The sequence below is a fragment of the Physcomitrium patens genome, chromosome 26 (genome assembly GCF_059467195.1).
Source record: "Physcomitrium patens ecotype Gransden chromosome 26, ASM5946719v1, whole genome shotgun sequence".
NCBI classification, from domain to species: Eukaryota; Viridiplantae; Streptophyta; class Bryopsida; order Funariales; family Funariaceae; genus Physcomitrium; species Physcomitrium patens.
Window position 1 is genome coordinate 3,882,302 of NC_143435.1, and position 22,704 is coordinate 3,905,005.

Sequence of the window (22,704 nt, forward strand, 5' to 3'; positions counted from 1 at the left end):
ATACGAGTGTTTCTTTTCTGTTCTGTGTGTTTAATATATGGGATTCCATTAGTCTTATTGTGGCCTGAATGTGGTTAGTAGCATGAATTTGTTACAACACAAGGAGGTTGCATTGCATTATAATATACATGTGTTGAAAATTTGAAGTAGTTTACTCCCACCAACTTCATCCTTATAAAGTTTGCCAATCATTGGTGGGCTTGGAATGGACTTAGAATCTTTCTACAAGAAGAATGGGCTGTTTTGGGTTTGTGCAAGGGCAGCTTTTGTCAAGGTCTACTGGTTGGTTTAGGGGCATGACATAGTTTAAGGTATTCCAATGTTATTATAAAACACTTAATCTTAGAACGCCACTAACTGAAGAGTCAGATTTTCCCATGGTGTCAACTTCAATCTTATCTCGCAGTGTGAACAGGGAAGTTTTACGAACCGGATATTTTATGCCCTTCCACGTGGGAATCAGATATTTGTTGAGACCTCTTGCCAATTTCCACTATCCACTAACGGGATTTCACCACGTGTCAACCCGCGACAGGTCGAGCAGAAGCCTCTACCCCTGGAACCCAGCAGCCCTGAAAGGAAAGGAAGGTCTTCGTGCAAAATCTGCGCTCGTTTCCTGCGATCAAATTAGCCGACTCAATTCCTGCGATCTCGATGTGATTCGTGCGACCCAATTCTGCGATCAATCGCACACCCAACCAATTCCTTCGCCTAGGCTCGCCCTTTCGGAGTCGCGCTGATTTCGCCTCTCAACCATGAGAATCGAGTCAGCAGCGCATTCTCGCGAATTCACGCTCATGAAAAAGGCAAACCGATCGATTCTGGGTCACGTCGCAGCGATCGCTTGCGGAATTTCAGGCGCATCATCAGGTGTGGGCAAATTTGGGTTCGGGGTTTTGGCGTGGAGGAGTTTGTGTCGCGCTAGTCGAGCAGGGAGGGTTGTTAGTGTGAGGGTTTGAATGATCCCTGTTTCGTTGAATTGTGTTGAACTAGGGGTGTTGTAGAATTCGGGTTAGTGGGTTTTGGTAATATTGTTGGTTTCGTGGGGTTGGTGGTTCGAGGAGGTGGTGCGGGGGTTGGGGTGAATTAAGGTTACGTGGGCGTTGGTTGTTTTGGCTTGGGTTTGAGTTTTTGGTCACAGTTGTGTCAGCGGGGATTTTATGTGGAGATTTTACGTTGAGGATTGACAGGGTTTGAAGATGATTTTTTGTTGTTGAAGAGTGAGCGGGAAATGAGAGGCTCGTGAGAATTGAATTTGATTATATGAGGCACTGCTCTGATGGATTTGCCGATGGTTTTGTGAGTTATTTAGGTCGTTCGTCGTTGTGTCTCTCTCGTTTGAATTCTAATCAGCATTGTCATTACTTTCTGCAATTGTTTATAGGGTTGGTGGAATTCGTAATGCTCTGCTTAAGAATTTTCTCCTGTTGCATGGAATTGCTGTACTACGTTCTAGCTACACATTTAATATACAAAATTTAAGAAGTATCCATAAAGTGCCTTCTACGCTCTTAGCTACAGTCCTTGAATCTCCTCTTTATTCTGCGAGCACACGGGTTGTGGATGATCGTAGCACTGCCGGTTTTGGCATGTTGTGAGAAACACTCAATGATGTCAACATATCCCGTGGAACATCAAACTACAGAATTTATGTTAAGATAGGTTCGGGATTTGCAAGTCTGCACCAATTTAATTAAACCTACGAATTATCTCGAGTTTATTGTGTTTTGTGTGTTTCAAGATTTGTTCTTTCATGACCCGGTGCAAAATTTTAGGACCGCAGCTGGATCTGGGATTTGGGTACCCCTTTACGTTAGGTTGCGGTTTGAATAGTCAATCAGTCTGTGTTGTCATTGTAGCATCTGTTCCAGAAGTGATTGTGTTTGAGTTTCCATGTCTTGTATGTTGTTGTTCCGCATGGTTCTTACAGTTGAAGCATTATGTCTTGGGGCTTTGCAGGGTTTACTTTGAGAATATTAAGGCTGCTAAGGTAACAATGATTGGCGGTCATTGATTTGAATAACACTTCTGAGAAAAAAAACGAGTTGAAGATTTTTCTCTGCAAAAGTTCTTTGTAGTACTTGATAAAACATCAAACGAAGGTGGTGATAGTTTAATTATCAATAATCTGGAAACGACATGCGAGGGGCGTCCATATTTCGCCAGTTGGCTGTTAAGGCCTACAAAGGGAGTTCTCTACCATTACCCGAGACGACCTCACCAATATGCTTCGAAGGCAGCGACTGTAAGGTTAGGAATGAACTACAGTCACTGTATGTCAGTGCTGAACAAATGGAGTCACCACCGACGATGGATATGAAGAAAGGGGTGAGAATTAGGTTGAGTTTTGACGATCCAGATATACTTACTCCACAGCAAGTTGATCAAGGATTGTCCAAATGCTGGATCCTTTTGCACAATTACATACTTACGATAGGTCAACTTGCTGCTCATGTAGTTGCGAAATTCGATCTCCAGCATTCTTGTCGTGAAGGTCTTTCCTTTCAGGTATTAGCCTTGATGCATGTATTCTCCAACAATATTGTAGGTTCAAGTCATATTATCATACAACTCTTTCTGTCCTAATATAGCTGGTATTCTTATTGAAATGATGACAGACTGCCAGGAGGGTGGGTGTTTGTGTTCAAATTTTAATTCCATTTGGGAAACACGTATAAGTTTAATGGCAGGGGTGTGTGTAGTATCTTGGCTTACTTCACGTTGCTAGTCTATGGTGCACTCGAATGATAACCTAACGGAATTTATTGAGGATTGAATCTCCAGCCTTTAGTGGGTGTGACGACTCTTCATATGCTCTTGAACAGCTCTCTGCAAAACTGTTATTTTAAAAAATTCTTCTATTCAGCCGCGATTGTTTTTATCATTTGAAAAACCAGATGGATGGTTTTGCTTTACCCCCAACTGAGTTAGCAAGTCTTCTTCGAAATTCTGATATTGTCAGGTATGTTCGAATTTTTTTATTTTTGTTTTTGTTCTTAAATTTCATATCGTGCTCTGTATTATTTGTTTACTTATGCGCAGACGTTCCCTTTACGTGCTGTGGTGTACTCAAGATTATTGAGTTTCTAGTTTACTTGGAGAATGGCCATTTATTCAGGTCACCATGTGATCAACCCCCTCATGATTTTGGTGCTACCGCTAGTGTAGTTAGTCCGCCATTGGAATCTATAGACTGGACTAATCTACAGATGGGTATAGTTTTTCATGGTATACTTAGAGAGTCTTGGTTGTCTGTCAACAGAGGCAGAGAATTTCTTAGAGTTCCTGGATGTCATTTGCATTCATTTCCCTCATTTAAAATTGGTTTCTAAAGGTCGTTCTGTTGAATCTCTGTGGCAGTGTAAAGAAACAGTAGAGAGGTGATTCTCTTCTAACAGCTCCATCAACAATACTGAAGTCAAGAGAAATCTTTCCCGAGAGGCTGAAAGCAAGCAACACGAAAAATAGTGGCAGCAGCTTGCGGACTTATGCGCAAGGAGTCCTTGACCCTCGTTTTGCATCTGATTTCACTCACGTTCCAAGCAAAGGTACTTCTTTCTATTCTTTTTCTCGATGTTGAAAGTGTTACTTTACATTTCGACGTTGATGTTATTACAGACGGGCGCATGTGTTATCATGGCACCATAATCTTTTCTTTTATTTCTACAAATTATTTAATATATTTCCCGTCTGTAATTTTTGTGACATGTTTCAATATTTGGTGAATTGTCGTTCACAAAGATGTATGCTTAAAACTTTTGTAGATTTGTTTTAGTGTCTAGCATACTGATCAAGCTGTGGATCTATTTATAGGACCTCTTGCTCCCGTCCAACAACCTTCGCCTTCAACTTCTCAAATGTTGCAGTGTGCGCAGCCCCTTTCAGCGCCGCAGCTCCCACTAGCACCGTGCCCTCCAACTCCTACTCAATCTGATGGTTTGGAGGTGCAAGGTCCTGAAAATGAGATGCAAGCACTACAAAGTGAAGAAGACAAGGAGGATGGAACCGAGTCATCCATACTGACAGTTCCAGCAGCGGACGTTCATGCAAGAGATCACAAAATCCTTGAAGTGGATGATGTTATTGAGAAGAACATAGTTACTGAAAAGGACGACACTGAGGAGAAGAATGCTAAAGATACTGATGAGCCTTCTGCCGAAAAATTGCGAAGTATCGTGATCACCGGTTCATTGCCAGACAAAAGAAGGCTTACAACTGTTTTTGAGCCCAGTGTACAGCAATACAAGCGCACAAGAATAATTTGTCCTCACGATATGAAAAGTGTTGCGGCTTCAAGAGCTGCGTTGATTGGAGCAGCTTGGCCCAAGTCGCCTTCGAAATACAGTTTACAGTCTGAAACAAAAGAAGGATGTGAAAAAAACTATCCTGAAATGTGGGCAAGGAAGGCTTTTGATGCATGGAGGACTGCAAATGGTCACCCAACAGATCTTTCAATTGAGGATTTGTCAGAACAACGCGATGTAAGGACGCTTGTTGATATGTTGTGTGAGTTCATATCACAACTCACAAAACAGAATGGGCAGTCGTATCCACCAGCCAGGTTATAAATCAACCTTGTCTTGCTAACATCTTACTTCGTAAAGGTTGCTGTACAGCATTCAGAGGATTTGTTGGTTTTTGTTTTAAACTAACATTTACGTGCCAAAATTTACTCTTCCTCGTGCTGTTTAAATTCTGTACTGAGTCCTTGGGTCATTTATTCTGCTAGCTCTAAAGCATAATGAACTATTTTTGCATTGCATACTTTCTACATCATGTACTCATGCTTTTGAATGGCTTTTTTTTTTGTAGTATCCAAGCAATGCTGCGAGCCATAGGTCGCATCATTAGAGCCCGCGAAGAGCAAAGAACAGTTGAGACTGGAATTGCCAAAGTTCCGTTCAGCATTTATCGTGATCCGCGGTTTCTTAAAGTTAAATGGGCGGTTGAGGATGCCGTAGCCAAGTCAGCAGCAATTGAATCAGCAAAAGAAGTCATAGCTCTGGAGGTTCACCCACCTATGAACGAAGGCGAGATGTTGAATCAATGCAAGTTCTCCAATACTCATCCAGAAGGATGTAGCAGGCGGTTTGCCTACTTTTGTTTACGAGACTTTTATGTTAAAGGGCGAAGTGAACTTCGAGAACTATCTGACGTTGATTTTGAACTCTTCACGGACGAACATGGCGAGTGCCTAAGGTCAGTAATACATTCATGCTCATTGAATTAGTACATAGATGCTTGAGTGAGCTTTTGAAGTATCACTTAAGAGTGCAGTAAGTGAATTTTTGTGTATTAAATTCGTTGTTTGCTTCTTGTTTTTTCACTTTCTGTAGGTTTCACTTATAAGGTGACACAATGGGTTCTTCACTCCTGGAGATGAGTTTATGAATTTGACTAGTTCAGTGGTAATTTTCAATTGATGCTAACGTCTCACATGTGCAAATGTAATTTTGAATCGTGGCACATCTTCACTTTCAAGTAACATTAAATAGTTCAAAGACTCGATACAAAAATTATGAAGAGAGTTTTAGTCTGCTGTGTCCTAACCCGTGAACATGCAGGTACACGCGAGGGATGGGGGCGAACTGGAAGCACAATATCGATAATCAACCCCGTCACTCCATAAGATGCTACATCTCCGATGTCTTGGAGGCCTACCATACTCTTATGGCACATCGACCAGTTTGGTTGGACACTGAGCCGCCGCCTCACCCTATTTTTTTGAAGAGCCTGCCCAAGTGGAGCGATCAAGTTGTCTGGTACGCAAAAGCGCCTGTGGGTAAGAACAAGTTCAGCATGTGGAATCAAGATGTCATTGCTTCCTTAGGTGGGCTTCCGGACAGAGCTACTTCAAAGTTTGATTATGCAAAGTTCGATTACATGGTTGAAGCCACCAGGGTGGAGAATGCGTAAATAAGATCCTATGTACAATAGATCCTGCAACGATGAAGAGACACTCGGTTGCCTTTTCCTATCCCCCCCCTTTTTGTTCCCTTGTCAAAGTGCTATGCTTGGCATCCACTCTGATGCTAACTTGAGAGAACGTCGGTCTAAGCTTCCCCTGTACATTATGTTCCATTTTTAAGCTGGTGATGTCATGTACAGTCGCTGTAGTAACAATTCTGCTCATTTTGTATGATAGATTATGTCCATATTCTGGGGTTTCGTTGGAGCCGCCTGCATAATATGCCCTTGACACGGGCAAGGTGGTACATATTAGTGAAACTCGTTTTGTGCGCACACAAGATTTCCCACGCCTTTCTGCTTTTGAAAATTATCATGTATTTTGTTTTTGTTTTTGTTTTTTTCGGGTTTAATCATGTAATCCAGAACAGTTATGTGTTTCTTAGGCCTTTTTTTTTGGTTTAACAGCAAAAGACTATTGTGGTCTTTTTGTTGAGTATTAAACACTTGTGGAGATTCTATTGAAGACCACGGCCATGCGTACAAGTATTGATCATCGGCAATTTATTGATATAACCAACCTATTTCAAAACTGTTAGTATCTGTGCATTTCCTTCTGTTTTTAAAGTAAAATAATAAGATTAATCATGGGAATTGTAAATAGAACTTACAGCCGAAGGAAGACCTGATTGAAGTAATGAATATCGTTTTCACCATGCAAATGTCAATTAAAAACATGGTTATATCGTGTTGTCGATCATGAATGGGAAAATCTCGAATTTTGCTCAGTAAATGAAATCAAAACAAAATATTGTTGTAACTTCAAGATGACTGTAATAACCAATTTTTCTCATTCTAATTCCTAGATATAAAGACCCATGATACATTCAATGCTTTGTATTTAGTTTAAAGTTAGTATAGTTTTTTCTACAGTACAGAAGGAAATCCAATAAAAAAATAGTTTTTTAATATAATACTTTTTAAAAATAATTTAGTTCATATTCTGTAAGATACATGAATAACTAAACATTGGCTTGTAACAACTTATGAAAGATTTATAAGTACATTTCAGTATGATTTTGAAATTTGAAAATTTTCCAAGAAAACATTGCAAATGGTAGGTAGATGCCAAAGCACAATAATCTATATACAAGATTTAATGATTGTATTGTAAATTCAAAGCTATTTTAATCAGATCCACATTATAAAGATTAAAAAAATTACCAGCATGTTAAGATTCTAATAAAAAATAAAAAAGAAGTATCAAAAATGATTTTATTTTGAATGTAATACTTGCTCAAGGGTCTTACTAATCTTACTTGAATTTTTCAAGTTTTATAACATGTCTTTGAAAAGAATTTGCAGTCACTAAGACTAACATTTTATGTGAAATATTTTATATTATACCATCTCTTATGATCTTTATTATTTTTTGTGTCACTCTACTATTTTCCTTTATTTAAGAAGGTATTTATACAATGCATTGAAGTATCATCTATGTCCTAATTCATTGTCAAACTTAGATGATCCTTCAAGGTTTCTTCAAGAAGCATACATGCACTTGTAAATATATAACTTGAATTAAAAAAAACATTTAGAAGTAAGGTTTGAAATAGTTCTAAAGAAATAAGATTTTTTTTGTGATGAGTAGGATTTAGACTACTTCTTTGTGTAATTAACTTCAAATATCTTTTTAATAAAAATCATTAAATTAATAAAAAGAGTGTTTATTTAGAGGAGTACATTTAGTTTCATTGTTAGATTAATATAGAATTAAAAATATATATATATATATATATATATATATATTGAAAAGTCTATAAACTTAAATTTGACTCTTTTAAATGATTGGGATGATTTTATTTGGTAAGATGATAGATTATATAATTTGATTGTAGATAGTTATAAATATATTTTCGTAACAATCATTTTTTTTTTTTTTTTTTTTTTTTTTTTTTTAAGAATTGTTTTAAGGTGTAGAATCCATATTAGCTATGAAATGGAATTAATAGCTGACACTTATAAAAACAAATTTAAAGCCAAAAATGATCCTTATTAATAATGAAACCACAGAAAATATTCCCATTAAAGGAAAAAAAAAAAAAAAAAAAAAAAAACTTATTCATTCCAGAAAATTAATATTAGCTTAAAGAGAAGCACCAATTTGTTAAAATTATATTATATTTAATCAATTTAATGTCACACTCTTAATTCTCATGCAATGAAGTAAAAATAAGACAAACGAAATTTGAAAATGTATAAATATCTATATTGTTTAATGCTTAAAGTGATAGTTGTGAATTTTATTATACAAGTATAATTTTTTTGGCAAACTGGTTCTAAAGATTAATTGAGAAAAGAATAATTTTATCAATGTGTAACATAAACATAAAAAATATTTTGGTTTAAAAACAAAATTTTATTTCCATGAGGAAAAGTCTTTTGCAAAAATTATGAGTAAATTTTTTATATTATAACTTTTATATATATATATATATATATATATATATATATATATAGATAATTTTTTTTATTAGATTGGATCCTACCATTGAATAAAAAAAATGCATAATTGTTTCATTGAACGAAATTGACATAGACAACAGTAACATATAATTGCCATTAAAAGTTTTTGTAGCAATAAAAATTAATTTAGATATAGAGTTTACTTTTTTAACTGAAGAGAAATTTTTGATATATTTATAAAAAAAATCTTGTTAGGTATTTTATCACTTCAAATTTTACTTTACAATACAGAAAAGAGAGTTTAAAATTACATTGCTACTGATAAGTAAATAATATGTATATACGTAAATAGATTTTTTGATAAACTAATATAAATTGAAATATTATCTCGGATTCAAAGTTTATATTTTTATTTATGAATGCAATACAATGGAATCAAATGTAAGTAATAAAATAAATAGTACATAAAAATACATGATGCTATTTTTATTCTTGGAATGAGTCCTAGTTTAAAAATGTACCCAAAAAAATAAATTGAATTGAAATTCTTTACAACATATATTTATTATGTGAAATTAGATAGAAGAATCAAAGATATATGGATGAATATGGTTAAGCTTAAATCTTGTTCACAAGGACAACAAATCAAAATTTATAATTTTTTTTTGAAAAATATTAATATACGTTAATTTAGTTTAAGAAATTAATTAAGATCACCATACTATTTTAAATAATAGATAGAATTAATTGAAGTGTGGTATTTTATTTAGCCATCTAAACTTTTTTAAATACAAAAATTAGTTGTAAATTACGAAGATTACAAAGTAAAAGTATTAATAATGTCACTAATTAAAAATGTCATCTTAACAGTTACACAAACATAATATATATATATTTCTCTTTGATTTTAATTCATAATTAATAATTTGCAGAATTATAATTTCTAAAAACACTACTTATTTTAGTTTTAGAATTTTTTGATTAAATCTTCAATAACTTTTGGGTATCATGAAACAATGAATTTTGTACCTCTAGAGCTTTTTATCATTTACAACTATTTTTTATTTAATTCTTTTTGTTGCAATTTTTGTTGAACCTGAAAATTGATATTCATTTCATTTCATTTCATTTCATTTTTTCTTTTTCTTTTTTCTTTTTTATATCTGTCAAATTTTGAAATCTATAAGCATGTGCTTCTAGTATTAGCTGTCGTACCACAACCTCCAATTTTCATTACTTCAAGATAAAAATACAAAATGCAAAATACATAGAAAAGAAAAAAAAATCAACAATACAAGACTTCTTGGGCAAGGTGTATTTAGAACAAACTATATTCTTTATCTCAAAATATTCTTTATAATAGACCAAACTATATTCTTTATAATATTTAGAACAAACTATATTCTTTATCTCAAAAATAAATAACAATTTTTTTCTTAGGTATAAGGTGTTCCATTGTATGATGGTATTTAGCTTTAGTTTGATATACATCAGGTTAATACCATTTATGAGATTTATCACAACCAATTATTTTTATAAACAATAAATATAAATAAGAATACAAATGTAAATATATTCTATACATGACACTACAAAGTGACCTAATTTAAAAGGGTTTCAGAGGGTATTAAAAGGTTATTTTAACATTTTTCTTTCCCAACACAAATCTTTTTCCCTATTCTACCATTTTAATTTGTATGTCTCAAGAATAATTACAACCCTAATACACCATCTTATGTGATTTGTAAAATGAAAAAGAAAGGTGAAGAATGCCTCAAATTCCATTCTCTATCTTTCTCTCTATTCCTATAAATATATAATATATGTAAATAGAGTGTATTCTCCAAAAGATCCATCACGTGAGAGAACCCAACACATGAGCATATTCGCATGTCCTTCAAGCAATCCGACCGCTTACCAGAAACCTTACCAGAACTCTTACCAGGAGCGTGTTATCGTCTTGGCGATCTCATCAACACGAAAGTTTTCCCTGCAAACGGGGCACTCCTTCCTGGACAACGGGAAAAAAAGCATACGAGCACTTTAAAAGCCACGTCAAAAGTACTTTAACAGTATCATACGCCACTTTAAAGCAAATTTGGGCGAAAAGCACAAGAGGACTTTAAAAGCCACTTAAAAGTACTTTAAGGTATATTGTGTCACTTTAAAGTAAGGAACTCAAGGAAGGATCGAGGAGGGAGGAAGAGGGAGAGGGCGACGACGGCGGGCCTCGCAGTTTGAGCTCGGGCGTGGACTTTGCGGTGAATGGTTTCGAGGCGATGGCGCTCCTCTCTGGCTCTCCAGCTCTCCTTCCTGAACACCTTCGCGTCCTCCATCCAAACTTCCATCATGTGCTCTCTCTCTGCCCTTTGCTGCACACGGTGATACCCCTCGCTATTCATTTTAATATGCCCTTTCTTGGCTTGCATTGCGTTTTGTATTTTCTATAATTTTTGTTGGTTTTTGGTTTAAGGCTGTGGAGATTGTTCTTGCGGTATCTAATAGCTTGCGCGCTTAATTGGAGTTGAAATTACCTCGGCCTTGCGGTGTCTTACAGCTTGCATGGCTTTGGCTTGTGCTGCTCGCAGCGCTTCGCTCCGCTCTTCTTTCTCTTTTTGACACATCCTCTTTGATCTCTCCAGTTCCGCCTTCATGTTGGAAAACTTTTCCCTCGTACTGTTTTGTCGGCTCATGGAAATCACGGAGGATTGGAAGTAGGCGTGAGGTTTTGTGCGAGAACTCGTCTGTGGTAAGGATGCCTAGGTTGCAGTTTTGTGGAGACTCGCAGATTCTCGCTGTGCATTTATGTTGGTGCGAATTTTTTAAGTTGTGAATTAGATGCGTTGTCTTTCCTAGTGAAATTTGCAGAGTTTTGAAGGGAATGAGCGAATGGAAGGCGTGAGGATTCAATTACTCTTTCTGTTGCATGTTGTCAGCGAAGTCTTGGAATTGCTCCCTCACTTCCTCTATGTCTTGGAGTCTCATTAGGTGCTTTGTTCGGAAGCTATCTTCAATTCTAGACATATGTTCCTCAATTTTTTTCTCGCATGTAGGGGAGTATCTCTTGATAAGTCTTAGGTCCTCTCGAAAGACCTCATCGATCGCGATGAGCTGCATTTTGTTAATTCCACGAACAAAAGGCGACGTGTTATGGAGTGGTGATGCACCAAGATCGTTCCCACACACATGTGCTGTCTAGTTTCTCAAATTAGGAAGAAATAAACTGGATGGAATATAAAACTGCCGCAGCTTCTCAACTGAAGCACTATTGATGAACAGCAACGGTAGATTTAATTGTTTCTTTTTCGAGCAGGGGCTAATCCTCTTGAATCCTTTTAAGGGATAAGATCAAGTTCAGTTCTCGAAGCTCATAGATAAATTGCGGGGTATTTGTAAGTCAGAATTCCACAAGTTTGGGATGATCTTACCCGAGGGGAGTCTCGAAAGACCCGTTTCATTTTGAAGCGCTGCGTGCAGGATTTGAAGTTTTCAGCCCATCTGTTTACGACGCAGCTCGTGCGGCGAATCTGATCCAAATCAGTCAATCTCTCGCCAGGGGTATCGCCATGATCGTTCAACGTCAATTGAAATCCAAGTGCTTCCTTCAAGGACTCACACCTCGCAACATCACTTTCACAAACAGCATGCACAATCTTTGTTAAAAGGGATTCTAGGTAATTTGTGATTCACAAGAGGCAAGTTCACCAAAAGTCTTTATTCTGCTTTGTTTCAGGCAGGTTTATTCACATAAAAGTCGCAAAAGGGTGACGTTGATATTGAGGGGCTTACTCCTTCATGAGGCTGGACTTGGACTCTGTCGAAAGTCGATGCTCATCGTTATCCATTTCTGCAGGATTAGTCTCTTCAGATTTATGAAAGATTTTCTCGTTCTTAGGTGAACCACTTCGCCGACAGCTAATGATTTCTTTCTCTCTGACATAGCCTACCTGTTAGTGCAGACAACTGTATTCCTCATAATGTCTTCGAGAACGAAACAGACATTCTTAACGAACACAGTTTAGAACACCGATCAATATGTTAATGGCTCTATGTCTTATTGAGAAGCAGGGCTCTGTGAGATAGTCTACCTGAGCTGTGGAGATCGTGGCCCACCTTTGAAGCTGGAAACACGAAAACATGTCGTTCTGCATCGCCGTCACCATGCGTGTAAACTGCCAAAACCTCTTGCAATCGGGGTTTTTCTGCAGTTGTGGGGTGAGGGCTTTCCAGTTCCTGTTGCGTTAAAATGTGATTCATCTCACTGAATTCTTTGTTCTCAACCATCAAAATCTCAGATCTCCAGCACTCTGGGCTTTTGGGCCCCTCTTGTTTCATATGCTCCGCATCCATTTTGTGCGTGATGTCTGCATAGGACCTCCCACAAGGTGTCGGTAGATGACTCGTTTGATCCGATACAGCTTGCTCTTGAGCCTTCATCTTCTTGTCTAAGAGTGCTTCTTCAAGGGCACGGAAGTATCCACGGTGTTGCCTAGGCATCTGTTTGGTGTACTTTTGTGCATGGATAAGAAGTGCGTCCCACCCCTTGAACTTTCTTGGATTTCTGCAGACGGCGCAGGTTGTCTCATCTTCTGACTCGTCGGAGCTAGTATCAAGAAGTAGCCCTTGCCTTGGAGCCCTATTCTTGCAAAATGTCCACTTCTCCAGTTCCTGAAGCATGCAGTGCCATGCATCACGCAACGTCGACAGTTTATTTGTCGTTCCATTTTCATGCACCGACCATCAAATTGCAAACGGGCAAGTAGGCATGTGCGAATGAAACGAAACGGAAGGGATTCTGCTCTTGATCGATCCACACATTATCAATTCATGTAAGCTTACAATTCAGCTACTAACAAATCCAGCTTTTTGTCTTACGAGAAGTACATGCCTTTCTGACAGTGGGCAGCATGCTCTGGTATGCAGCTTCCTCCATGTTTTTCTCCAAGTTCTTGGCGTTAACTTCACCTGTGCTAACTGAACCAGGAGCATGTCTGGAGCTTGGGATTTCCACCTTGGCTGCTACGACTTTCGGGGTGTTCACTTTCTGGTTCTCTCGACCATGACAATCTTGTGGACACACAAGTTTGATCTGCGGCTTATGTTGGCTAAGATAGATCTGTGCATTACATCTCTCTCCCAATGGTGGAGCTCTGCCACTGTTTGGCCAAGTTTTTTGCGAATCCTGGGTTACCAACCCTCTATGGCATGGGTATTCGCGGTGGTGCGACCAGTTCTTTAGGCGCTTGGTGGGCGATGGTACGGTTTGATCTTCCAAGTACTCATACCCACGTTTGTGATCCATTCTATGGCCCAGAAACAAGATTTTCTGCACAAGATTTTCTGGAGAGTTATGAACACGAAATCGTCTACGAGTTCATACAAAAATCGAGGTCTGTAAAAAGTCTGGAAATTCCGGTTGACAGCAGCTAAGGTCGGCATCCCATTTTGTGGCTAGCCCAGAATCTTAAGTTCAAGAAGTTACGAGCTCATACTTTTTGGAATCCAAGATTTGTGAGTACATGAAGGGAGGCTGCAAATTAATGTTGAATTTTTCACAAAAGGATTTCTTCCGACGCGGCTTCACGATTAAAACTCGCAAAATGATACGGTATCAATGTTGGAGAGATTGTGGATAGTAAGCAATATGACGCGAAAGAGTGGGTTCTGCTGAGATCCTGGGAACTGTAGGGCTGCTGGACTCGTTAGATTTGAGGGGAGCCTTGCACTCCGAGATTGCTGCATCACACATCACTTCACAATTTCTCGCATATACATTCCTAAAATATGTCTCTACATCAGTCTTCCGAGAGATCAGAATGTGTTGCCCACAACATCCAGCAGGAACTCTTTCCACCGGGCTTCGTATCCTATAGCGTTTCAATAGCCGAGCAAGTGACTAGCCATCAATCAACACCCGGGAGAAGGGACGGAACGAGAAATACTCTATAAGTGCCAATAATGGTGGTAGAATTGTGGAGGTGAACAGTAGTTACGTTTCGTAACTGGAGTGAAAATCAAACGCTGCGACATCTCCGAGCACGAATTTTGTGGTTTTTGCCCTCACCATTTCCAAGGACTACAAAGGCTGTTGACATGTTCCATAATTACGTTTAGTATGGTTTAATGGTTTGGTGGTCGTACTGTCTTGGCAGCTGTGTTTCAGGTGTAATCCGCGGTGGTCCATGGCTCTTTTTGAGGCGATTCTTGGCATTATGCAAACCAAGCAAACAATACCTTCGGATTAGGCTTCAATTCGTGCGAATCGATGAACTGGTGAATTGGTAGTTTCCAGTAAGCCCTAACTAACTGTGCAATAAGCTGATCGGAATATTATGGAAGATCAACATCTACTGTGCTCCGAAGCTACTTCAGCAAACACACCCCTTCTATCAATTCCTTGATAAACTCAAGCTTTTCACTTGTTTCGCAATCCAAGTATTGCAACAACTGCTGTTCGCTTTAGAAACAAAACTTGACTTCAGTTTTGTAAACTGGAGGTGGTCGATTACACGTGTCACCTCACGCATGTCAAAGTGCACGCACGAATATCAACTCGGATGGATCGGAATCTACGTCCAGGCAGACAGTTGTAAAATGCGAATTTGATCGTCGTTATTTAAAATTTGAGGCAATATACGTGGAAGAAAATCCTGTGCGTCAAGTGCACCTGATTTTGCGATACGAGAGCCCTACATCATAAATTAGAGAGGTATTACGAAAGCAGAAGACAGAATGGGAGGCGAAATCACACAGGAAATGATTCGGAGACGTTCAGAGCACAATGAATGTGTTCTGTATACCATGGAGGTAATCTTTATTTAACCAGGGCATAGTTGACATGCTTGTATTTAAAAGAGGTGACCATATTCTATGCTACGTGTGGTGGCTGTGCTTTCATCTTCCCTTCTAACTCATGAACTTTGATGCAGGAGCTAGTCCTACAAGAGGAGTCTATCGAGAGAATAGATAAAACGCTGGGCATCTTGTGTCCACATCTAAAAATACTCTACATGCCGAACAACCTCATTCCTCGTCTCCGTAAAGACTTCTCATTTGGATCTGTTTTTATAAGGTGTTCCGTGGACAGAGTAGATTTTACCAGTAATTAGGGTGGATATAGATGATAATGTTATTAGTGTTTTGATGAGGATTATATGATTAATGTTCATAGAATACGATTAGAGTTGCAATTCTCTACTGTCAGGCAAGTTCTGAAGTCTGCATTACTGCTTCAACCTATGCAGAGAATCTGCACAAATTAAAAGAGTTGGAATACCTCAACATATCTCTGAACAATATCCTCAAGGTTTGTATGCGCCATTTTAGGGTCACTGCCGAGGTCACTGAGTAGCTCTTATGCGTACATGGGGGATTTGGTGGATATCATTCTTTACATGATGCACTTCGACATGAATCTTAAAGCTGGTTTTCCGAAGGTACTCAGAGGTTGCGGCAATGATTTTGTTGCAGATAGAAGGCCTGGAAAAATGTGAACAACTGCAGAAGTTGGATATGACCCTCAACTTTGTGGACATCCAGAATTTGCCCTCTGTTTGCTCCTTGAAAGTTAATGTCCATCTGAAGGAATTGTAAGGGCGTGAGATTCTTACCTTTTAGTGGTATTTATCAAAATTGATTGCTTTCTTCTGAAAAAATTTTCGCTGTTAACATTTAGAAACTTCAAATTCGTAATTCAACCTGTTTGGGATTGGAAAAGATTCCTCACAGGAAATCCCTGCACCGACTGGGATGGATACCGGAATTATGTCATTGCGAAGCTCTCGCATCTGAAGGTACCGACGTCATATGTTTACCTCATGGCTGTATGTTCACAATTGGAAGGAGACAAGGATTCATTTCATATTGTTGATCATCGATATCCAGTCAACACAGTCAGGAACAATAACTATTTGATGTGTCTAATTGTGGCTTGAAGCGCTTGGATGCGTGGGAAATCAAACCCAGAGAGAGGATTATTGCACTTCAGGTAAAATAGTGAGTATGCTTTTTTAGCAGAATGTCTTCACTACTTTCTTTTCATCACTTACCGAGACAAAACAGTAATCAACGTTGTAAACCTCGGTGTGCTCTCAACCACGCAGGAAATCCACCATCTTGAAGAGGACTTGCAAGCCATGGGTTCATTCGCTTCATCTGATTTAGTCAAGGCTTCCGAAACACCTCAAGTGTAGGTACAAGCCCAACACTCATTGACCAAAATCACACTAGAGAAATTGTCGAATTGACAGAAAGGAAGTTCCAGTAGTCACACCTTGCTTTCAATCGGTGATTACTAGTATCTCTTCATATTATACTTCCGTTCAAGTTACTGATCCCATGCGGGTCATTCTGTAATACAAAGATTAGGAGGGACGCCAAAGGAGAGCTCAAACGAACTTACACACCAGATACACGCATCGCTGAGCATCGTGAGCTCAAGGAGCTTCGACAGGAAGAAGAGAGGAAATCTCATGTTAGAACTCCTCTATCTCAAATCGTTTGTGTTGAAATAGATAGCATCAATTGACAACAATGTTGGTGAGGAAAACTGCTAAGGAAATTCTTCTATGCTGCCTTTTTGTAGCGCCCAGATAGCCAGGTGAAGCCATCCACGCGAAGAAAGGGCTTCGATCCTCTTCCAGAACATGGACAACGGGTTTATCAGCGAAATGAAGGAGGGTATGATTCGCATCCATTAACTATTTATTCTTGTTGAGGACTCGATTTCGTGAGAATCAATATTTACATCGTTATTCTCCCATGAGATTCTCTTCATACTGTAGAGAATCCTCTTAGATAAGTTCATTCATTAGAATTATATATTACTCAGCAGCAAACGGATCTTGGCATTCCTAGCATGATGTGTTTATTATAAAAGTAAACAAGTCGATCGCATATGATGTTGCGAACACCTAGAGCAAAATGAAAAAAAGTTGCTCCTCACAAACAGGTGGGAGTTCAGATTGGATGAAAGTGATTGTGGAAAAAATATAGTTTTCGATATGGCAATTTCGAAATTCCTTGACACTTCACTTATCGATATTGATGTGCAACCGCGATTAATAAGGGTATTGATCAAAGGAAAGCTTATGCAACTTCACCTGCCAGCTGAAGTGAGCACTTCCCATAAATTACTGTCTTCTAGACTACCAAATTTGAGATGTCAAAATGGTGGTGGATCTTCATTGTAAGTCGTGGTTCCGAATGAGTGACAAATATTTGGACCGCCTATTTATTCGTAGTGGGTAGAGCGTCATCACCACTCAAGTAGGACTTGATTAATTACCTGAATAGTAGAGTACTGACCATTCCGTTTCGCACAAAGTCGCAAACAAGGCCACCTACTGTTGCAGGCATATTAATAGTGTGGGGGGGTTACAGGTGAGGACAGATGCAAGTAGTGCAGAACGTTCTCTGACCAGTGGTCATTTGGTTGTTACGATGCCGCTGGTCACTCCTAACAATGGATACAAGTACAAGTGTTCGCCGGATTATTATGTGACTAAACCTAAGCTAAAGAAAGTTAACGATACACCACGTCCGCAGCTGGGGACATTCGAGATCGCCAAACTCACAATGGATACACAACCATTTGAACGTGGTGAAAACCTGAAGGAGCGTTCTCACACCAACTGCATCGACCTTGTGAAGACCAAACCGCCATGGCCACCAGCAGTGGAACAACCTGATTGGGCTGAAGACGTGCCACAATTGGAATAAGGTACATTTGAAAGCAGAACGTATGAAAATACCACCTTAATACAACCACATCAACAACAGCCCGGAGCCCAGCGATTCTCGCAAAATATAACCCACATGCTGAAGTATTACAGGTCCCACCATGTTCAGGCTAAAATCCACCCTCAACAAGCTCTAAGGAAGTTCAACCGGCTCCTCCAAATCATATGCACAGTTTTCTTTTGTGCTCACAGCTAAATGTATCGGCATACAGAAGTCTCGATTGAGAATACCCATAGTTCGCAAAGTTGAAATTTAAACAAACAATGACAGGAAAAACTCATGTCCTGCCCTGCAAATCAATGGACGTGCAACAATGCTTAAAAAAGTGTACAATTTTATTTCAATATTGCAATAAAGAGAGCAAGACTTCAAAAAAAATAAAATAGAAACAAACAAACTCTCTAAGCTTTACATATAGATTTATATCCATAAATATGCCAGGAAGTCCAGCAGACTCATGAGCTCCAATTATCATCTGATCTGCAGACTAGTTTTCCACCCTGCATAACACCTTCAACGAATCTACAGTAGTCCCAGTAGCAAAATAATAAAAAAATAAAAAACCCTCGGTCCTCTCACAGCTCTTTAAAATTATACCATGAGAAATGCTTCGAGACGAGATACGACAAATCACGATGCCTATAAAAAGCTTCTAGATTCACAAAAAACCCTAGTCTAGAAAAATGACATGGGGTCCATTGAACCTGGAGAACCAGTTCACCAGCTCTCTCTTTTTATACCATTTTTGTAGCCGACTCAAATGACAACTAAGCTCAAATACCTGCAGAAAGACGACCAACTCATCAGCAAAAAATGTGAGACATGGTTTCATAAAACTGACCCACCATCTTCCCCCCACTGCAATATGGAAAAAGACATGAATCATGTGGCTCATACAAATCAGAAGTGCTAAGTTCCAGAAAAAAATCTGATTAAGCATCTGACATCGAAAGCCTCAATGAATCATGTTGGACATGTCTTTCAATGGAATCGTTCACAGAATGTGTCAAGGTGAGTGAGATGAGATGAGATGAGAGCTTTACTTTTTGCAAGAGCGTCGGCCTTTGCGGTGAGATTCTGGACCAGGTCAGTGAAGCTCTTCTTGAACGATGCAACGCCCTCGTGCTCCAACTGGTTGCCGACATCCTCCCACCGGATGCCCAACTCCTCAACCTTGTCGTAGATCCTCTCCGCCCCTGGCAGGTCGGCGTCGATTGTTCTCGCCACCACCCCATGGTCGACAAAGGCGTTCAGTGCCCCATCAGGCATGGTCGTCACCTGTGAAAGTGTGCATGCACTGGTCAGACTTGCAATGGGAGAGCCGGTGAAAGGTAAATCTTGTTTCATATCCTGGTGCTATTGAGGAAGGATGCAGAGCAGAGATGTATACAGTCTACTACACTGCAGCTCTGACCCAATGAACCAATACTTCTCAAATTGAACTTACTGTGTCAGGTCCGATGAGGGGATTGACATAGAGGGTGTCTGGGTAGGATGGGTCTTTCACACCAGTGGAAGCCCACAGCACTCTCTGTTTCTGTGCCCCACGTTTTGCCAAGGCTTCCCAACGCGGGCCTGAAAACTTCTCTTGATACAATTTGAACGCTAACGCAGCCTGTGCGTTTGCAGCCTGCACCCTCTCAACGATGTGAGAACATTATGACGGAAGGCTTTCTTAACACACTTGTTCTAGATGTGGTGTGGATACGTTAAGAACAGATTCTAACAACGGATGCGTGACATGTAATTTAAGAATGAATGCAAGTTTAGCAGCACATGAGTACTGACACATTCGTGAGTTTTTATCTCGGTAACTACGCGACTATTTGAAAACGCTGCAAAAAGATTGATTCTGGTACCTTGCCCTTCAGCTCAAGTGCCTCCTTTGTGCCGATCGCGTTCAACTTCTTGTCAACTAAAGAATCCACACGACTGACGAAGAAAGATGCAACACTTGCTATCTTGGACAGATCTCCTTGAACTGCCTCAAGTCCCGCAATGTATGCATCGATTACTTTTTCATATCTCGCTAGGGAAAAGATAAGCTGCAAAAGAATTTATATAAGTTAAAACATCAGATACAAGCTTAAACAGAAGTATCTCCAATATTACTTCGTAAATGCTAACAAAGGTAATGGTAATAATAATATAAGTAGTAGTAGTAGTACTAAAATACCCGACTTAACAAACCAGAAAAATGTTTACGCATTCATCTTACTGCAACCCCAACATTCTAAACCTGTGATTCAATAGTGTAGAAATACACAAACAGCTTAAAATCAAAAAGTATCTTCTATAGTTACATAGGTTGTGAGTGCAAGATAAAATGCTTACGGTGACATTAACGCTGATGGATGAAGCGATAACTTGCTTGATTGACTCAATGCACTCAAGAGTGGCAGGAATCTTGATGAGAACGTTGGGTCGGTTCACTCGCTTGTGTAAATATTTGGCAGAATCAATGGTTGCTTGAGTTTCATTTGCCAACAAAGGGGAAACTTCAACAGAGATGTAACCATCACCACCAGCACTCTTTTCATAAAGCGGTAAAAACAAATCACATGCATCCTGAATGTCTTTGATCACAAGCTCCCAGTATGCTTCTTCCACATTCTTGCCCTCTTTGATGCATTGCCTGCAACCCAAAAAAGCCGAGGGTGTAAAGCTTTTGACGTGAATACTTATAACCGAAAAGTAAATATTTCCGGCTAACCACACGGGCAGTACAATGCATTATGAAACAACACGATGTAAATATGTTCTGGAATCTCGACGACGTAGGCATGAAAAAGTTTGCTGATCCCGCCACAAGCTTTACTTCAAGTGTTTGAAACATTCCAGGCTAATACTGAACTAAGGAAAAGAGACGGTAATTAATATGAAAATACCTGAACTGATCATCGTACTCGGCGGATCCTGTGATAGCTTTTTCAAAAATCTACATATCAAGAATGAAGAGTAAGACGAAATGCTTGTAATAGGCAGACACCGTTACTCAATTCAAAGATGCCTCAGCAAAATAGAACTAACACAGTTATCGACTATACATGCATTTGCGCATTCCAAATTAAGGGATAATCACAGCTTTCTCAGTGGCAAACGATTTGATGAAAAAGCGCATACCGTTGGGTTGCTGGTAACCCCACGTACACCACTTTTGATAAAGGGTTCCAACATGGTCACTGGGCGACGAAGATTGTCATACCAAGGGCTCTGCTTCTGCTGGTCATACATGTCGTGCAAAAGAGTCTTCTTCTCAGTTGAGAGAGTATTCCAACATCTGCAAATAAACCAACGAGAGTACGGAGCTACAGATCATTAGAACAGTATCAAAAAAAGAAAACTAGAAGTTGACGATTTTTCAACAAACACAAGGATATATATGTATACATATATATATATATATATATACACATTTCTAGAGTCACTGGAAGAGTTAGTTGCCGCAATTCAGCAAGATAACAAACGAAATTAATGAGCGCAAAATCATTTGTAAGAATGATCGCAGTAGGAAAACTTTAAAAGCCGATCGAATAATCTTACTTAGCCAACTGCGACAATGGCGCTGAATTCACCGGCGTGACCCGGGTGATGAAAGACGCCGCTCTCAGCGACGGCATCATCTTCAAGCCAACAAAGTTCCCTGAGGCAAGAGTCGTCCCATTCGTCCGACTCTCGACACTAGTTCCAATGTTAGTTCCAACTATCACAGACGAGCAGTGCATCTTTAGAGCTGCCATCTCGAAAACCTGAAAAGACAATCACAATTTCTGTCAGCAGGACAAACGAGAACAATCTACCAGTTACTAAAGATACCCAAGAGGAATGTTCTGTTGCCTGAATTTGGAAACAACGTCAATCTGACTGATTAGCACCGAAACGTTACGTCTTATTCCTCTCCTGCAATGCCACGTTATCTGTGTAGACAAAAATGAGACAGAACTAGTAGTTACGAAAATACTGATAATGCAAGGCTTTCTGTTTTCTTAGACCTCTCGATCGCTGTTCTACAGCAGTTTTATGCCTCCAACAAGACCAAACAACTTGCTGACAGTCCCAGAAGTCATATATATGTTAACGCCATGTATACTACTACATGAGAATCCATGAACTTTCTCAGAAATGCGATGTTCTAGTAGGATCGCAAGAGAGGAAAACAAACAAAGCAACAACAGAACCTGATTCAACACTCGATCGGTCTGTTACAGCAACCCCACTCAAGAACGCCCACTCAACCGAAGACATCCCAGAACCCAAATAACAGCAAATCAACCCAATAAACAATCCATCTGCAGCAACCCTACAACAACATACTATCACAGGGCATCAAAAAAGCACAAACAAAGACTCCAACACGTGATCGTCACAACACATATGACACGCTCAATGTCTACGTTAAGCAACTGGCAGTAGCAGCCAAACACGAACCTAAGCTTCACCTTCCAGAGTCTGTTTCGTTGACAAGGATGGCAAAGACAGCGATCGAGAGCGAGAGAGAGAAGAATACAGAGAACGACAGAAGAATGATGAGGTTTTGTAAGCAAGAGGATGATGAGAGTGGGTCAGACAGGACCACTGTAGTAGCACAGG

General features: G+C 39.2%; 5 protein-coding genes across 11 annotated transcripts; 3 read left to right on the forward strand and 2 right to left on the reverse strand.

Annotated features, from left to right (window-relative positions):
- Window positions 1-620: 620 nt before the first annotated feature.
- LOC141044432 (coilin-like) lies at window positions 621-3,468 on the forward strand. Of its 2 annotated transcripts, none has more exons than XM_024510200.3 (4): window positions 621-870; window positions 1,960-2,508; window positions 2,898-2,962; window positions 3,361-3,468. In XM_024510200.3, the coding sequence occupies exons 2-4, from the start codon at window positions 2,140-2,142 to the stop codon at window positions 3,374-3,376; spliced, it is 450 nt and encodes a 149-aa protein (XP_024365968.2). In that variant the 5' UTR covers window positions 621-870; window positions 1,960-2,139; the 3' UTR covers window positions 3,377-3,468. The 2 variants fall into 2 exon arrangements, with proteins under 2 accessions (XP_024365968.2, XP_073387625.1); XM_073531524.2 differs by lacking the exon at window positions 2,898-2,962 and adding an exon at window positions 3,043-3,118.
- Window positions 3,407-6,356, forward strand: LOC112277641 (uncharacterized). 3 transcript variants are annotated; one of them, XM_090248173.1, is made up of 4 exons: window positions 3,407-3,548; window positions 3,867-4,561; window positions 4,813-5,199; window positions 5,565-6,356. In XM_090248173.1, exons 1-4 carry the CDS (start codon window positions 3,489-3,491, stop codon window positions 5,914-5,916), a joined length of 1,494 nt encoding a protein of 497 aa, XP_090104299.1. In that variant the 5' UTR covers window positions 3,407-3,488; the 3' UTR covers window positions 5,917-6,356. The 3 variants fall into 3 exon arrangements, with proteins under 3 accessions (XP_090104299.1, XP_090104300.1, XP_024365971.1); XM_090248174.1 differs by having other exon boundaries at window positions 3,876-4,561; XM_024510203.3 differs by having other exon boundaries at window positions 3,414-3,548; window positions 3,814-4,561.
- Window positions 6,357-9,988: 3,632 nt separating this feature from the next.
- On the reverse strand, window positions 9,989-13,675 carry LOC112277895 (uncharacterized). 3 transcript variants are annotated; one of them, XM_073531589.1, is made up of 8 exons: window positions 13,262-13,675; window positions 12,487-13,041; window positions 12,163-12,320; window positions 11,802-12,003; window positions 11,288-11,484; window positions 10,908-11,049; window positions 10,603-10,745; window positions 9,989-10,384 (listed from the first exon to the last, which is right to left on the reverse strand). In XM_073531589.1, the coding sequence occupies exons 1-8, from the start codon at window positions 13,673-13,675 to the stop codon at window positions 10,312-10,314; spliced, it is 1,884 nt and encodes a 627-aa protein (XP_073387690.1). In that variant the 3' UTR covers window positions 9,989-10,311. The 3 variants fall into 3 exon arrangements, with proteins under 3 accessions (XP_073387690.1, XP_073387692.1, XP_073387693.1); XM_073531591.1 differs by having other exon boundaries at window positions 12,163-12,220; window positions 12,462-13,041; XM_073531592.1 differs by having other exon boundaries at window positions 13,249-13,376.
- A 1,320-nt stretch (window positions 13,676-14,995) lies between these two features.
- Window positions 14,996-18,428, forward strand: LOC112277893 (uncharacterized). 2 transcript variants are annotated; one of them, XM_024510709.3, is made up of 11 exons: window positions 14,996-15,180; window positions 15,303-15,411; window positions 15,618-15,679; window positions 15,844-15,962; window positions 16,091-16,166; window positions 16,310-16,360; window positions 16,476-16,561; window positions 16,741-16,846; window positions 16,958-17,052; window positions 17,324-17,486; window positions 17,755-18,428. In XM_024510709.3, the coding sequence occupies exons 1-11, from the start codon at window positions 15,106-15,108 to the stop codon at window positions 18,091-18,093; spliced, it is 1,281 nt and encodes a 426-aa protein (XP_024366477.1). In that variant the 5' UTR covers window positions 14,996-15,105; the 3' UTR covers window positions 18,094-18,428. The 2 variants fall into 2 exon arrangements, with proteins under 2 accessions (XP_024366477.1, XP_024366478.1); XM_024510710.3 differs by having other exon boundaries at window positions 17,920-18,428.
- A 3-nt stretch (window positions 18,429-18,431) lies between these two features.
- LOC112277892 (uncharacterized) lies at window positions 18,432-22,608 on the reverse strand. The gene is made up of 9 exons (XM_024510708.2): window positions 22,554-22,608; window positions 21,658-21,863; window positions 21,238-21,394; window positions 21,003-21,052; window positions 20,449-20,749; window positions 19,974-20,159; window positions 19,562-19,744; window positions 19,158-19,392; window positions 18,432-18,895 (listed from the first exon to the last, which is right to left on the reverse strand). Exons 2-9 carry the CDS (start codon window positions 21,852-21,854, stop codon window positions 18,888-18,890), a joined length of 1,317 nt encoding a protein of 438 aa, XP_024366476.1. The 5' UTR covers window positions 21,855-21,863; window positions 22,554-22,608; the 3' UTR covers window positions 18,432-18,887.
- Between the last annotated feature and the right edge of the window lie 96 nt (window positions 22,609-22,704).

What these genes read in the sequence shown, in the direction of transcription:
- LOC141044432 (XM_024510200.3), top strand. Translation starts at nt 2,140, where the DNA reads ATGCGAGGGGCGTCCATATTTCGCCAGTTGGCTGTTAAGGCCTACAAA. An exon ending in GTGAAGGTCTTTCCTTTCAG is followed by an intron (nt 2,509 to 2,897) that starts GTATTAGCCTTG and finishes TTGAAAAACCAG; the next exon opens with ATGGATGGTTTTGCTTTACC.
- LOC112277641 (XM_090248173.1), top strand. Translation starts at nt 3,489, where the DNA reads ATGCGCAAGGAGTCCTTGACCCTCGTTTTGCATCTGATTTCACTCACG. An exon ending in CAGTCGTATCCACCAGCCAG is followed by an intron (nt 4,562 to 4,812) that starts GTTATAAATCAA and finishes TTTTTTTTGTAG; the next exon opens with TATCCAAGCAATGCTGCGAG. An exon ending in GAACATGGCGAGTGCCTAAG is followed by an intron (nt 5,200 to 5,564) that starts GTCAGTAATACA and finishes GTGAACATGCAG; the next exon opens with GTACACGCGAGGGATGGGGG.
- LOC112277895 (XM_073531589.1), bottom strand. Translation starts at nt 13,675, where the DNA reads ATGGATCACAAACGTGGGTATGAGTACTTGGAAGATCAAACCGTACCA. An exon ending in GACAACATGCAACAGAAAGA is followed by an intron (nt 11,050 to 11,287) that starts GTAATTGAATCC and finishes CCGACAAAACAG; the next exon opens with TACGAGGGAAAAGTTTTCCA. An exon ending in TAAGACACCGCAAGGCCGAG is followed by an intron (nt 10,746 to 10,907) that starts GTAATTTCAACT and finishes CACCGTGTGCAG; the next exon opens with CAAAGGGCAGAGAGAGAGCA.
- LOC112277893 (XM_024510709.3), top strand. Translation starts at nt 15,106, where the DNA reads ATGGGAGGCGAAATCACACAGGAAATGATTCGGAGACGTTCAGAGCAC. An exon ending in CAACCTCATTCCTCGTCTCC is followed by an intron (nt 15,412 to 15,617) that starts GTAAAGACTTCT and finishes CAACCTATGCAG; the next exon opens with AGAATCTGCACAAATTAAAA. An exon ending in AAGAAGAGAGGAAATCTCAT is followed by an intron (nt 16,847 to 16,957) that starts GTTAGAACTCCT and finishes GCCTTTTTGTAG; the next exon opens with CGCCCAGATAGCCAGGTGAA.
- LOC112277892 (XM_024510708.2), bottom strand. Translation starts at nt 21,854, where the DNA reads ATGGCAGCTCTAAAGATGCACTGCTCGTCTGTGATAGTTGGAACTAAC. An exon ending in CCATTGTCGCAGTTGGCTAA is followed by an intron (nt 21,395 to 21,657) that starts GTAAGATTATTC and finishes GTTTATTTGCAG; the next exon opens with ATGTTGGAATACTCTCTCAA. An exon ending in GGGTTACCAGCAACCCAACG is followed by an intron (nt 21,053 to 21,237) that starts GTATGCGCTTTT and finishes CTTGATATGTAG; the next exon opens with ATTTTTGAAAAAGCTATCAC.